At 38.1% G+C, this 16,072-nt stretch overlaps 2 protein-coding genes across 2 annotated transcripts in view; one reads left to right on the top strand and one right to left on the bottom strand.

Annotated features, from left to right (window-relative positions):
• The window catches only part of taf7 (TAF7 RNA polymerase II, TATA box binding protein (TBP)-associated factor), a 139,207-nt gene that overhangs the window by 53,868 nt on the left and 69,267 nt on the right, over window positions 1–16,072 (bottom strand). The gene's annotated exons all lie outside the window — the stretch shown is intronic.
• LOC133648051 (adhesion G-protein coupled receptor G6-like) overlaps window positions 1–16,072 on the top strand; it is a 70,586-nt gene that overhangs the window by 42,885 nt on the left and 11,629 nt on the right. The window contains exons 25-32 of the mRNA XM_062043832.1: window positions 19–125; window positions 584–800; window positions 3,312–3,477; window positions 3,546–3,698; window positions 11,398–11,544; window positions 11,918–11,963; window positions 12,105–12,208; window positions 15,641–15,762. Coding sequence (XP_061899816.1) covers window positions 19–125; window positions 584–800; window positions 3,312–3,477; window positions 3,546–3,698; window positions 11,398–11,544; window positions 11,918–11,963; window positions 12,105–12,208; window positions 15,641–15,762 — 1,062 coding nt within the window. The remainder of the gene's footprint in view (window positions 1–18; window positions 126–583; window positions 801–3,311; window positions 3,478–3,545; window positions 3,699–11,397; window positions 11,545–11,917; window positions 11,964–12,104; window positions 12,209–15,640; window positions 15,763–16,072) is intronic.

Below are 16,072 nucleotides of genomic sequence, written 5' to 3'. Positions count from 1 at the left end.
TTTTTTGCTACTGTTCAGTAAATTACACATTGAAACGGACAACACCAGCTGGTCTGAACCAGATATGACAAAGTGCGGCCCACTTGTGACCATACCCGACCTCGAAAACATCACTGTCACCACAGGTAGGAGCATTCACATGCATGGCTTGAAGAACTTGCCCATTTTTGGACATGTTGAAGCGTAAATGTGCCCAGCAGGCACAAGACATTGATACAACGTTGGTTATGCATTTATGTTTTTTAAAACTATTCTATTTGTAAACTGAGACAAACTCGTTGTCTAACATTGGACCTACCTTGTATCAAAGTCAGAACATTGATTAAACGTCGTCAAAAAGCATGTTGTTTCAACGTTGTATTTGTGTTGTGGAAAATTTGGTTAGGAAATGACCAAAATTCAATGTCAAAACAACGTCAGAACTCAACATTGATTAAATGTTGGTTCAACGTTATATCTGCAACTCAACGTCAGGACTGAATTCAACAAGTTCTCAATGTTGCTTCAATGTCTCGTGGCTGCTGGGTCTCCAATGTAACTGCTATATAAACTCAACATTACAATGACCTTTGCTGATGTCCAGATAACGTGGATGAAGTCGCGGGCATCATTCAGGATCTGGTAAGTTCTCAGCTTAGCAACGCGACGCAGATTCCGTCTGGCGAGCTGAACACGCTGGTGGAGAAACTCAAGCAGGTGGTGGAGTTAGGTGCCGCCCAGCCAGCACTCAGCAGCAAAGTTTTACACGTCTTCTCCGACATCTTGATTTCTGAGACGGATGTTGCTCCAGTGGCTGGCAGGTAAGTAACCCCTACAGGAAAAAAGGATGTGTTTTTAGAAATTGGCGGTAGATAGACAAATTGTATCCAGCTGGGCATCTGTTTAGTATTGGAGTTAATTTTCGTATGTTGGGTATTGGTATTAATTTCGTATGTTGGGTATTGGAATTAATTTCCATATGTTGGGTATTGGAGTTAATTTCCGTATGTTGGGTATTGGAGTTCATTTCCGTATGTTGTGTATTGGAGTTAATTTCCGTATGTTGGGTATTGGAATTAATTTCCGTATGTTGGGTATTGGAGTTAATTTCCGTTTGTTGGGTATTGGAGTTAATTTCCGTATGTTGGGTATTGGAGTTAATTTCCGTATGTTGGGTATTGGAGTTAATTTCCGTATGTTGGGTATTGGAGTTAATTTCCGTATTTTGGGTATTGGAGTTAATTTCCGTATGTTGGGTATTGGAGTTAATTTCCGTATTTTGGGTATTGGAGTTAATTTCCGTATGTTGGGTATCCGAATTAATTTCCGTATGTTGGGTATTGGAGTTGCTTTCCGTATGTTGGGTATTGGAGTTAATTTCCGTATGTTGGGTATCGGAATTAATTTCCGTATGTTGGGTATTGGAATTGATTTCCGTATGTTGGGTATTGGAGTTAATTTCCGTATGTTGGGTATTGGAATTAATTTACGTATTTTGGGTATTGGAGTTAGTTTCCGTATGTTGGGTATTGGAGTTAATTTACGTATGTTGGGTATTGGAATTAATTTCCGTATGTTGGGTATTGGAGTTAATTTCCGTATGTTGGGTATTGGAGTTAATTTCCGTATGTTGGGTATTGGAGTTAATTTCCGTATGTTGGGTATTGGAGTTAATTTCCGTATGTTGGGTATCGGAATTCATTTCCGTACGTTGGGTATTGGAATTGATTTCCGTATGTTGGGTATTGGAGTTAATTTCCGTATGTTGGGTATTGGAATTAATTTCCGTATTTTGGGTATTGGAGTTAGTTTCCGTATGTTGGATATTGGAGTTAATTTCCATTTGTTGGGTATTGGAGTTAATTTCCGTATGTTGGGTATTGGAATTAATTTCCGTATGTTGGGTATTGGAATTAATTTCCGTATGTTGGGTATTGGAGTTAATTTCCGTATTTTGGGTATTGGAGTTAATTTCCGTATGTTGGGTATCCGAATTAATTTCCGTATGTTGGGTATTGGAGTTGCTTTCCGTATGTTGGGTATTAGAGTTAATTTCCGTATGTTGGGTATTGGAATTAATTTCCGTATGTTGGGTATTGGAATTGATTTCCGTATGTTGGGTATTGGAGTTAATTTCCGTATGTTGGGTATTGGAATTAATTTCCGTATTTTGGGTATTGGAGTTAGTTTCCGTATGTTGGGTATTGGAGTTAATTTCCATTTGTTGGGTATTGGAGTTAATTTCCGTATGTTGGGTATTGGAGTTAATTTCTGTATGTTGGGTATTGGAGTTCATTTCCGTATGTTGGGTATTGGAATTAATTTCCGTATGTTGGGTATTGGAATTAATTTCCGTATGTTGGGTATTGGAATTAATTTCCGTATTTTGGGTATTGGAGTTAGTTTCCGTATGTTGGGTATTAGAGTTAATTTCTGTATGTTGCGTATTGGAATTAATTTCCGTATGTTGGGTATTGGAGTTAATTTCCGTATGTTGGGTATTGGAATTAATTTCCGTATTTTGGGTATTGGAGTTAGTTTCCGTATGTTGGGTATTAGAGTTAATTTCTGTATGTTGCGTATTGGAATTAATTTCCGTATGTTGGGTATTGGAGTTAATTTCCATATGTTGTGTATTGGAATTAATTTCCGTATGTTGGGTATTGGAGTTAATTTCCATATGTTGGGTATTGAAGTTAATTTCCGTATGTTGGGTATTGGAATTAATTTCTGTATGTTGGGTATTGGAGTTAATTTCCATATGTTGGGTATTGGAATTAATTTCCGTATGCACGTGGATGAAAACAGGATAAGGATTGCGCTGGACTAAACATATCCACATATATATGGTGTATCGTGACATGGACGAAACATATCCACATATATACGGTGTATCGTGACATGGACTAAACATATCCCGATATTAAAAAATGGCCATATCGCCCAGCCCTACTATCAACATTAATAAAGATTTAAATGTTTTCATTTTACAGCGCATGCAGAGATAAAGTTGCTGGTTTCTGACCATCTTGTGGAGTTACTATGCGTCAGGAAGTTGCCTACAGCCACAACTAACACTTTTAAAATTGTAATGCTTCCGTGGTACAAAAAAGAATACGCATTGGTTTATTTCAATTGTGTTCCCTAAAGGACGCATTGAAGCTATAAAGTGTGTTTTATTCGATGACTGGATGAATGGAACCAATGAATGGATAGAGCTATTAGACTATTAGAGTACATGATCATATTTACAAATACAACCAAAAACTACAGTCTTTGACATGCTGGCATTGTTGCATGCACTAACTATTCTTCATTTATGTGTCAAACAGCGTCCTCTCCATGACGGACAGGATGGGAAACAACATGGATTTCCCAGGAGAGTCACTGAGTTTGACCGCTCCTTCATTGGCTCTGTCCATGATCGACGTGCACCCCCACGGGTTTGGCGGCTTAACATTCGGCGCGTCCTCCACTACATCACTGCAGGAACCAAATGTAACTCAGTCGTCTTCTAATCCTTCTAATACGCAACGAGCAGACAAACCATTGTTGCCCTTATTTAGGTGTTTGTCAACCGCAGTTTTGAGGGTAAACCAATCTCAGGTGCAAACGTGACCATCTCTCTGCCCTCTGCTCTTCACAACTTCCTTCCACCTGGAGCCAGAAATGCAACTCGGGTCCAGTTCCAGTTCTACGGAACGCAAGACCTCTTCCAGGTATGCAAATGAGAACAGGGTTGTAAAGAAAAAAAAAATACAAAAATGAGGGGTATTTTATTTGAACTAAGCAAAATTATCTGCCAATAGAACAAGAACATTTGGCTTGTCAAGACTTTCCAAAACAAGTAAAGTTAGCTAACCTCAATGAACCCTAAAATCGTACTTGCCAACCTTGAGACCTCCGATATCGGGAGGTGGGGGGGCGTGGTCGAGGGTGGTGGTGGTTGGGGCGGGGGGCGTGGTTGGGGGCGTGGTTAAGGGCGTGGTTAAGAGGAGAGTATATTTACAGCTAGAATTCACCAACTCAAGTATTTCATATATATATATATATATATATATATAACACTGAAATTCAAGTATTTATTTTATTTATATGTATAATAAAATAAATATATATATATATAGCATTCACTGAAAGTCAAGTATTTCATATATATATATATATATAGCACTGAAAGTCAAGTATTTCATATATATATATATATATATATATATATATATATATATATATATATATATATATATATATATATATATATATATATGAAATACTTGACTTTCAGTGAATGCTATATATATATATATTTATTTTATTATACATATAAATAAAATAAATACTTGAATTTCAGTGTTATATATATATATATATATATATATATATATATATATATATATATATATATATATATATATATATATATATATACTTGAATTTCAGTGTTATATATATATATATATATATATATATATATATATAACACTGAAATTCAAGTATATATATATATATATATATATATATATATATATATATATATATATATGAAATACTTGACTTTCAGTGAATGCTACATATATATATATATATATTTATTTTATTATACATATAAATAAAATAAATACTTGAATTTCAGTGTTCCGGAGGCTATCCAGTAGATGACAGCATTGCCCTGTTTAACTTCTCCGTTCATGAATGAGTATATCATTTCGGCCACCGTGTTCAATGGAGAAGTCTGTTCTACAAAATGTACAGGCAACATACCCCTTCCCCTTCGAACTGTCCCGGATGAACTGAAATTCTTGTTTCCATTGGTTTTGGAACTTGCAAGCGTATTTCTTCATCTTGCTCGTCGACGGCGTCGCCATGTCTGTAACTTCCTCGTTCTTCCGCTTCGTCTCCTTGTTGTGTGCGCAGTTGTGCACTCTACTCTCTAAAAGCCGTAGATGTTATGACGTCATTGGGCAGGCAAGCTGTTTATATTGTGGGAAAGCGGACGTGAGAACAGGCTGTCCCCACTCAGGTCCGCATTGAGCTGGAGGGGGCGTGGCCTCCAGCTCCGGCTGAATACCGGGAGTTTGTCGGGAGAACATTTCTGCCGGGAGGTTATCGGGAGAGGCGCTGAATACCGGGAGTCTCCCGCTAAAAACGGGAGGGTTGGCAAGTATGCCTAAAATACCTTCAAATAAGTATATTCTCACTAACAACAATTGCACTTTTCTTGGTAGAAAATTTTTGTTTTAGACCTTTTTGCTCAATATGTTGAAGAATATTCTTAAATGAAGTAAATACTAGTGCCATTATCTTGACATCATGATATGCGCTCAGCATCATGATTTTTTTTTTCATGCTTGAAGTAAGAAATTATGACTTTAACAAAGTTGTTTTCTACTTGTGAGTGTTGATGACACAGCTTTGCAACAGTTGATATTCTAGTTTCAAGCATGTTTTACTCAATATAGCTCATCAAATCTCAGCAACAAGCTGTAATATCTTACTGACATCATTTAGGACCAAAACACTTCAAACAAGTAAAACACTCGAACATAAAATCTGCTTAGTGAGAAGAATGATCTTATCAGACAGAAAATAAGCAAATATCACCCTTATTTGACATATTTCATCTTACTTAGATTTCACTTTTTGCAGTGCACAAACCCCGTTTCCATATGAGTTGGGAAATTGTGTTAGATGTAAATATAAACGGAATACAATGATTTTCAAATCATTTTCAAGCCATATTCAGTTGAATATGCTACAAAGACAACATATTTGATGTTCAAACTCATAAACATTTTTTTTTTGTGCAAATAATCATTACCTTTAGAATTTGATGGCAGCAACACGTGGCAAAGAAGTTGGGAAAGGTGGCAATAAATACTGATAAAGTTGAGGAATGCTCATCAAACACTTATTTGGAACATCCCACAGGTGTGCAGGCTAATTGGGAACAGGTGGGTGCCATGATTGGGTATAAAAGTAGATTCCATGAAATGCTCAGTCATTCACAAACAAGGATGGGGCGAGGGTCACCACTTTGTCAACAAATGCCTGAGCAAATTGTTGAACAGTTTAAGAACAACCTTTCTCAAGCAGCTATTGCAAGGAATTTAGGGATTTCACCATCTACGCTCCGTAATATCATCAAAGGGTTCAGAGAATCTGGAGAAATGACTGCACGTAAGCAGCTAAGCCCGTGACCTTCCATCCCTCAGGCTGTACTGCATCGACAAGCCACATCAGTGTGTAAAGGATATCACCACATGGGCTCAGGAACACTTCAGAAACCCACTGTCAATAACTACAGTTGGTCGCTACATCTGTAAGTGCAAGTTAAAACTCTCCTATGCGAGGCGGAAACCGTTTATCAACAACACCCGGAAACGCCGTCGGCTTCGCTGGGCCTGAGCTCATCTAAGATGGACTGATACAAAGTGGAAAAGTGTTCTGTGGTCTGAGGAGTCCACATTTCAAATTGTTTTTTTGATATTGTGGACGTCGTGACCAAAGAGGAAAAGAACCATCCGGACTGTTCTAGGGTGAAAGTGTAAAAAGCAGCATGTGTGATGGTATGGGGGTGTATTAGTGGCCAAGACATGGGTAACTTACACATCTGTGAAGGCACCATTAATGCTGAAAGGTACATACAGCTTTTGGAGCAACATATGTTGCCATCCAAGCAACGTTACCATGGACGCCCCTGCTTATTTCAGCAAGACAATGCCAAGCCACGTGTTACATCAACGTGGCTTCATAGTAAAAGAGTGCGGGTACTAGACTGGCCTGCCTGTAGTCCAGACATTGAAAATGTGTGAAGCCTAAAATAGTAGAAGGGAGACCCCCGGACTGTTGAACAACTTAAGCTGTACATCAAGCAAGAATGGGAAAGAATTCCACTTCAAAAATGTGTCTCCTCAGTTCCCAAACCTTTACTGAGTGTTGTTAAAAGGAAAGGCCATGTAACACAGTGGTGAACATGCCCTTTCCCAACTACTTTGGCACGTGTTGCAGCCATGAAATTCTAAGTGAATTATTATTTGCAAAAAAAAAATAAAGTTTATGAGTTTGAACATCAAATATGTTGTCTTTGTAGCATATTTGTCATGTCTGTGTGATCATGTTTGGTTTTAGTTATGTTCGGTTTTGTTTTTGGACTCTTTGTGCACTGTTGTTTGTTTTGTCACCATAGCAACCCATTAGTTTTCACCTGTCATGTCACGCACCTGTCTCAGGCTTTGCACTCGCACACCTGTCACTGATCATGTCACTGCTATTTAAGCCTGTCTGTTTCAGCTGATGGTCCTGGTGACATTATCATATCATACCAAGCTACTTCTGATATCCTTTCTACCCCTGCTACCTTTCATTCGAAGCCATAGTTCCATGCCATAGTTTTCATGCTGTTCCATGCCAAGTAAGTTTTTGTTTATAGTTCGCAGTTTCGGCCTTTGTGCAAGTTTTGCTTCATTAGTCAAGTTTTTTCTCCGCCGTTGTGCGCACCTTCTGTTTGCTTCCTTTTTCGTAGTCTGTTAGTGTTTAAAATAAAATATGTATTTACCCTCACGCCATGTCCGGTCCAGCTTTTCTTGCATCCCGGGAAAACAAACAACCCATAGTCCACAAATTGACAATATTCAACTGAATATGGGTTGAAAATGATTTGCAAATCATTGTATTCCGTTTATATTTACATCTAACACAATTTCCCAACTCATATGGAAACGGGGTTTGGTGTAGTAGTCACTATTCAACGGACTAACACCATCCTGGCCCCCGAGTTTAGGTCAAAACTTGTTAGACAAACATTTTTGCAGCACGTTTCTACAACGCTATTGTGCTCTTTTTTATTCATTTTTAATGAATCAGTCCAACAAAAAAATACACAATAATAATACTGTTACTCCCTCTGAGGTCTTAATCAAGGCTGAAGTTGCTCGTTTTTCTCACACAGACATTTCTTCTCGTTAACAACGATGCCAAAACAATGCCAAAATAATGCCGTAAATAAGAAAAACAGAACTTACAATTAGTCTGACATCAAATAAAAGAAAACACATTGATGTCACGTACATTGTCAGAAAGAATCACACCTCATTGGCCTCACAAACTCCGAGGGAATAAAGAAATAACCTCTTCCATCGAATGCTTGCTGTGTCATACTGCTTCCTTTATTCCGTCACATAGTAATTCCCCCCAACAATGTGACCAAACCGGAACAAAAAATATGTTGCCCTCCGATTGACATGGGTTTTGTAGCAAAAATAAAGTTAACACATACTTGAATGACTAAAAACCAAAGGAAATACATTTTTAATCACATTATATGTAAATATGAACTTATATATATTTATTTCTTCTAACCAACTATGAAATGATATCACGTATACACAACGTGCTTCTGTCAGCAGCAACAAATACAATTCCAAAAGCAAAGCGGCCCAGCAACATTCAGGACGGCAATCAACAGAGCAATTGAGAGGACACACAAACATGACACAAAACAATCCAAAAGTAGTCAAACAACAATGAATAATATCAACAACAGTATCAATATTACCAACGTAACGGTGATTAGAAATCCCTCATTTACATGATCATCACAGCCATTTCTAAGAAATCAAATAAAAACATTTGAAAAAGGAAGAATATTGTCACGTCCTGTTGATTGGAGGAAGTAGGAGCGCTATGAACACATTGGAAGATCTTTGGATGAACATTTGAGCCTCTCTAGCAAACGTAGAAACACTGGGGTCCAAACTTGTAAAATACATAACTGAGGTGTTCCTCAAAGCTCCCTTTCAGGTCCTCTTTATTTTTGCATTTTCCGTAATGTGACTTATGTAACTAAGGTGCTGCTGTCAATTGTTTAGTAGTCATTCTTGAGGAGTTAGAACACTTTACAACACTAGTGTCTATTGTAGCAACTTAGTATGGCTGTTGAGGAATGCACAGTGCAGGGTTAAATTTCTACTGAATTTGTATTAAATCAGGTTGTTTTAGCTAATAATCACGCTGCAAGATCTAGCATGTTGCATTCAATGTTTATTCCCATTAATTTCCCGTTAATCTCCATTTATTCCGGTTAATTCCCATGGAAAGTTTCCAACTTTGAATATTCCCAGAATTTTGCAACCCTAGTCAAGACTCAAACGTCTTTTTATATTTAGCGTCTACAACACTAAATATATCCTGTGGTGTACCTCAGGGATCAATACTAGGACCAAAATTATTCAATCTCTATATAAATGACATTTGTAAAGTTACAAAAGATTTAAAGTGAGTATTATTTGCGGATGATACAACAGCGTTTTGTTCAGGAGAGAACACACAGGAGATGATACAAATAATAACAGAAGAAATTCACAAATTAAAAAGATGGTTTGACAAAAACAGACTATCGTTAAATCTCAGTAAAACTAAAATAATGCTATTTGGTGACAGTAGAAGAGAAAGTCAAACACAAATACAAATAGACGGAATAGAAATTGAAAGAGTAAATGAAACCAAATTTCTAGGTATAATGATTGATGATAAATTGAACTGGAAATCTCACGTAAAAAAATATACAACATAAAGTTGCAAGAAACACGTCAATAATGAATAAAGCAAAACATGTTCTAGACCAGGGGTCGGCAACCCAAAATGTTGAAAGAGCCATATTGGACCAAAATACAAAAACAAATCTGTCTGGAGCCGCAACAAATTAGAAACCATATTACATACAGATAGTGTACGTGTCATGAGATATACATTGAATTGAGATGACTTAAAGGAAACTAAATGAGCTCAAATATAGCTACAAATGAGGCATAATGATGCAATATGTATATATAGCTAGCCTAAATAGCATGTTAGCATCGATTAGCTTGCAGTCATGCAGTGACCAAATATGTTTGATTAGCACTCCACACAAGTCAATAACATCAACAAAACTCACCTTTGTGTATTCACGCACAACGTCAAAAGTTTGGTGGACAAAATGAGACAGGAAAAGAAGTGGCATAAAACACGTCCTAGAAAGTCGGAGAAAGTTATAAATGGAAACAAACTAAGGTGAGTTCAAGGACCGCCAAAATTAGTAGGACAAAACGGCGCTCGCCAAATACTCGAATCAGTGAAGCATGTTTAATACAAACAGTGTGCTTTATAACAATTAGGGAGGTTTGTGTCATGTTTGTCCTCCTACAGAAACCATATTAATACAAAAATTTATTTTTTTCCCCCTCATCTTTTTCTATTTTTCATACATTTTTGAAAAAGCTTCAGAGAGCCACTAGGGCGGCGCTAAAGATCTAGAGCCGCGGGTTGCCGACCCCTGTTCTAGACCAAAAATGACTTCATATTCTCTACTGCTCACTAGTGTTACATATCTGAGCTACTGTGTAGAAATATGGGGAAATAATTACAAAAGTACACTTCATTCATTAACGGTGTTACAAAAAAAGATCAGTTAGAATAATACATCATGTTGGATATAGACAACATACAAACCCTTTATTTATTGAATCAAAAATACTGAAATTCCACGACATAGTGAATTTGCAAACAGCTAAAATTATGCACACAGCAAACTATAACCTGCTACCCAAGAATATACAACAATTCTTCTCAAAAAAAGAGGAGACATATAATCTTACAGAGAAATGTAATTTAAAACATTTGTTTGCACGTACAACACTTAAGACCTTCAGTATATCAGTATGTGGAATTAAATGATGGAATGGATTAAGCAAAGCAATCAAACAATGTACTAATATGATCCACTTCAAGAAACTCTTCACACTTAAAGTGTTTACAAAGTACAAAGAAGAAGAATGCTGAATTTATTTAATTCATCCATTCTTTCACTCTCAAAATAATCTTACTTATCTCATCATATGAAATGTAACTTACTTCACCAATTATTATTTATTCATTTTTATTGTGATTACTTATGGAGTATATTGTGAATAAATTGAGAACAGAAAGTGAACAAAAGTTTTAGAAACTGTTGTGTAAAAGAAAAGGGGTAGGATTAAATAAGCTCTGCTTCTTCCTACTCCTTTTCGAACATGTTGAAAAGAGAAACTGGAAATTGTGATGTATCATGTCGTATGCTTGCATGTTCCAAATAAACTCAAACTCAAACTCAAACTCAAAGGTTTAGGGGGAAACAGCTTTTGAATATCCGTCCACTGTAGAGACCACTCGGTATGAAAGGGTCAAGAATGTAAATGCGCTCCTGTCACACAAACAATCTTTGACCAAGGTTTTTGTACTCAGAAGTCCCCTGAACACACACTGAGATGCCCACCTACATAATAGATGGTCAATAAAATATTGGTGTTATCAACAAAATACTCTGTGGAGCATTCCTTCCATTCTGTACAACGTTTGATGTCCCGATCTGTTCATCAATCAGCTTGTCCACATTCTCAACAGGACCCGCAAACCGCCAACACGTCGACACCCGGCGACTTGTCCTTGAACTCCTACGTCGTGTCCGCCAGCATCAACGGCAGCCACGTCAACAACCTGGACCACGGCGACAGGGTGGTGGTCACGCTGCGCCATCGACAGGACAAACGGGTAAAAACCTCCATGTTGGGTAACACATGGCACACTGACATTAGTACTATAACAATCTACAAGGTTAATATCGGTGGCTTCTCTTCCTTCCCCTCCATTTTTCGGCTTTCTTTTGTATCTCCAGTGATCATGACGTATATGTATTGTTGCATTTGAACAACTGTATTGTTGATAATAGAGGTCAATTATTGGTATTGTTCATTATCAATAGGGATATTTCTATTGGTATCTGTATTGATCCATTTGTAGTGTAATAATGCTCATTGTCACTTCTGTATTATTATTTATTTCACTAACTGCTTCTTTGCTATCACTTTACTATCATATTTGTACATATCCTATTTTAACGCACATTTTTTTGTCATTTTGTCAGCCGGACGACAGGGTGAAGTGTGTCTTTTGGGATTTCCAGGACAACGGTGAGCTTGTATCTCTGATGTTTGCTGTTGGATCGAAGGAAGACTTCAATAAAGGTGCAAGGATTGGTCGGCCTGCTGATAAGTCACCGTGTGTGTGTGTGTGCGTGTGTGTGTGTGTGTGTGTGTGTGTGTGTGTGTCAGGAGGCCAGGGTGGATGGAGCAGCGTGGGTTGTGAAACACGGAGTATTTCTCCTTCTCAGACCAGCTGTCTTTGTGAACACCTCACACACTTCGCTGTGCTCCTGGTGAGTCAAATGTCTACTTTTCGTTCAGAGAGAATCAACAACACCCCTGTGCAACACAAACACAACATCAGGCGCACCTGGAGGGTCTAATACTTACACAACTACACAACACGGAGGTGCTAATGCGTGCTTTTATTTCCTGTCCTTTAGACCAGTGGTCTAAAGGACCGCACAAGAAATTTAAAAAAAAATAAAAAAAAAAAATTTTTTTTTTTATTTTTTTTTTAATGAAGTCAACATAAAAACACAATATATACATTATATATCAATACAGTCTGCAGGGATACAGTCCGTAAGCACACATGATTGTATTTATTTATGTAAAAAAAAAAAAAAAAAAAAAAAAAGTTTTTAAATACACCCCCACCCCCACACACACAATTTTCAAGCGTTGACCGGTCCGCAGCTACAAAAAGGTTGGGGACCACTGCTTTAGACTATGGTAATAATCTCTGGTCTCTCCCAAAAAGAACATCAGAAGTCTACAATTATTACAAAACTCACGCGTGCTGACGAGGACCAGAGGGCGGGCGCACATTACACCAGTTTTAAAGTCGCTGCATTGGCTCCCTGTCTGCTACAGGGTGGATCTTAAAGTTCGATGTTTAGTTTTTAAATGTCTTAATGGCCTTGAACCTTCTTACTTATCTGACCTGCTTGTACTATATCAAACGGGTGTTTTAAGAAATGTTTCAAAATAAGACTATATGTAAGTACAGAGATGTGCTGTGAGTAGTAATAAGTACCATTAATAGACGTGGAACATGAGAGTATAATGTTTATATACATTATTAACTTCATCGTACATATATATTTATACAATGACTTCTGTCAGGCTTGTCCCTGACAGTTTGGTTATGTTTTAGTTTTTCCTCGATTCGGCCATCAATGTTAAAGCATTGTTAAGCCTCTCTGCCATAGAAATCTCTGCGGGGTTCGTGTTAGGCTGGAGTATTCTGTTACACGGTGTTGGTGACGAACCCCAAGATGCAGAGAAGGCAGCATTGGTGCAGGAAAACATGATTTAATGTCGAAAATACGAAGAAAAAACACAAACCAGGAACCAGGAACAGCCAAACTGGAAAAGGGGGAAATAGGATCCAGCAAACAGGAACTAGGAACAAAGGAACGAAAAGACAGCACACTGCAAACAGCTACAGGATACAAGTACACGGACATGGACATCGACAAGTATTCATGACAATACTCCAGCACAGACTGGCTGGCAAGGCAGGTTTAAATAGCATCTGGCTGATTAACACCAGGTGTGGCCAGGTGCCAATCAGCCACAGCTGAGGGAAAACAGCGCTCAGGGAGACCAGCAGGAAGCAACCAAAATAAAAGCGCTGACAGGAAATCAAGACAAACACAGAGGGAAAACTAAAACATAACCAAACTGCCAGGGACAAGCCTGACAACTTCTTTACTATATTATGGATCACCATGTGGGAAGAAAGGGATGGAAAGGAAAGGGAGGAACGAGGGCGAAAGAGGAAGGGGAAGGAAAAAAGAAAAAAAAAAGTGTATGCGCTATTGTGCATTTGAACAATCGTATGAGGTGTGTGCAGATATATTTATCACTATATCTATACTGTAGATTTATTTAAATCATATTTGTGATTCATAGTAAAAATATATTTGACTCTTCAATAGGCAAATGTCAGAAAAAGCCATCAATAATATAATAATAATGACAAAGATCAAAATTAATCGTTCGTAGTAAATCAATATTGTAGCACTTTGATCTCATGGAAGAATTCTATTGATCCCAACTGATCTTACAGATGTTGGAGTTGTGTATAAAAGTCAGTGGCGGGCCGTGCGTTTCCCACCTAGGCCTTCAGTGATGTCCACTTCAATGATGACCTCTCCAAATAGCATCTTTGATGTCACCACATGACCATTGCTGGAGAAATACTACACACAAACACATTGAAGCACATCAACAGTGTCACGACGAGGGGGTTTTCGCAACTTACTGCGAGGATTGTTCTCTCGGGATGCAATCGGACTTTTCCGGACAAAAGGTAGCAGGTAGGAACATATTTATTATTAATCTAACTACACAGGACAAAAGACAGGAACGAAAACGAAAGGAAAGCGTGCCGATTGCACGAGAGGCTAAGGAACATAAAACTTAACGCAGGAAACATACGCTAACACTTAGACTGAACTGTGGACATAGAAAACAACTAACCAAACTATGGACATAGAACGGACAAGACTTACTGTGGCATGAATGAAGCAAAGGCATAGAACGAGCATGAAAAGAGAAATGTTGCCAGGCCGACTAACTGGCAAAGACAGGCTTAAATAATAGTCTCTTAATTAGAGCAAGTGCGTGTCCCGAACACATGAGGCAGGTGAAACTAATAAGTCGCCATGGTAACTAAACAAACAAGGGAGCGCAAACGGGAACTAAAAGAGTCCAAAACAAAGAGAAAATAACAAAAACATCATCCAGACCACAGATCATGACACAGTGTACAAAACGGGTTATTTTCTGGCACATTTAAAAATCGATAAACCCGCATCAGCAATTAAAACATGTACCTTATCTGGTACTGTCAAAATCAAAATTGCAAAAAACATATTAAACATGAAAAAATAAAGAAATAAAATATTTGAACTCACAATTTGTAGAAGCCATTGGCCTGCGTATAAGCTAGTGGTGCCGCTCGCGGTCACTTGATTGGTGGAAGTGGCGGCGAGCATTTCCCCATTTCATGGTCTCACAAGATGTGGTTTCTCTTGAAATACCCTTCTTGAAAATGGCCTTGCCAATATATATCTGACACCTCATCAGCGTCTTCTTCGCAACTTGTGATTGGATACTCACTTTGGAGTGACAAGTGAGTATCCAATCACAGTCTCGTTAACATCAGGCTACCTAGATAGGCTACTGTCAACTACTTGTGATCTGATTGGCTATCGCAACTGTCTATCAACTGTATGTGTTCTCAAATTCACCCGCTAACGGTCCCAGCGAGTATCCAATCACAGGAGGTGTAAATGTAACATTCAAGGTGAGGCCAGCTAGAAGGTCTTACCGACAACAACTGCTGATCTGATTGGCTATGGCAATGATCTATCAACTGTATGTGGCCGTTCACTTACAGTGCACACACATTGTTGATTCTGAAGGCAGATTTGGTACAGCATGGCAACATAAGCTAGCTGAACTCTGATTGGATGCAAACTCTATAAGGTAAAAACAACAGCAGTGGAAGGAGCATAAGATGACATGAAGACATCATCAATACTTTGACATATTTAGGGAACGTCCATTAAAAATGACTTTTATCTTTAATTATGATGATGATTTCTGGTGAAGTTAGGCCAGCAGAGAAGGTCTTGCTGGCACACCACTGATAAATAGGTGTAATGTTGTTTTAAAGAAGGTCAAAGTCTTGGATGTGTTTTGATTTTTAGGACGTGTCCAGAGAAGCCATCAGTGAAGCCGACAACGACATTTTAACTGTCCTCTCCTACATGGGTTGTGGTGTATCCTCCATCTTTCTGGGCATCACACTCCTCACTTACCTCTCTTTTCAGTAAGTGGTTTATCCTCCATGGGGTGTATCCTCCATCTTTCTGGGCATCACACTCCTTATTTACCTCTCTTTTCAGTAAGTGACACATGTCTACTTTATGGCTGACTGTTGTCTAACATACTGACTATTCCCTGGTTGTTGTCTAACATACTGGCTACTCCCTGATTGTTGTCTAACATACTGACTATTCCCTGATTGTTGTCTAACATACTGACTACTCCCTGATTGTTGTCTAACATACTGACTATTCCCTGATTGTTGTCTAACATACCGACTATTGCCTGGTTGTTGTCTAACATACTGACTATTC

Source organism: Entelurus aequoreus, linkage group LG04 (genome assembly GCF_033978785.1).
Source record: "Entelurus aequoreus isolate RoL-2023_Sb linkage group LG04, RoL_Eaeq_v1.1, whole genome shotgun sequence".
NCBI classification, from domain to species: Eukaryota; Metazoa; Chordata; class Actinopteri; order Syngnathiformes; family Syngnathidae; genus Entelurus; species Entelurus aequoreus.
The sequence above is the reverse complement of the archived record's forward strand: the minus strand, read 5'-3'. Positions and strand labels throughout refer to the sequence as shown.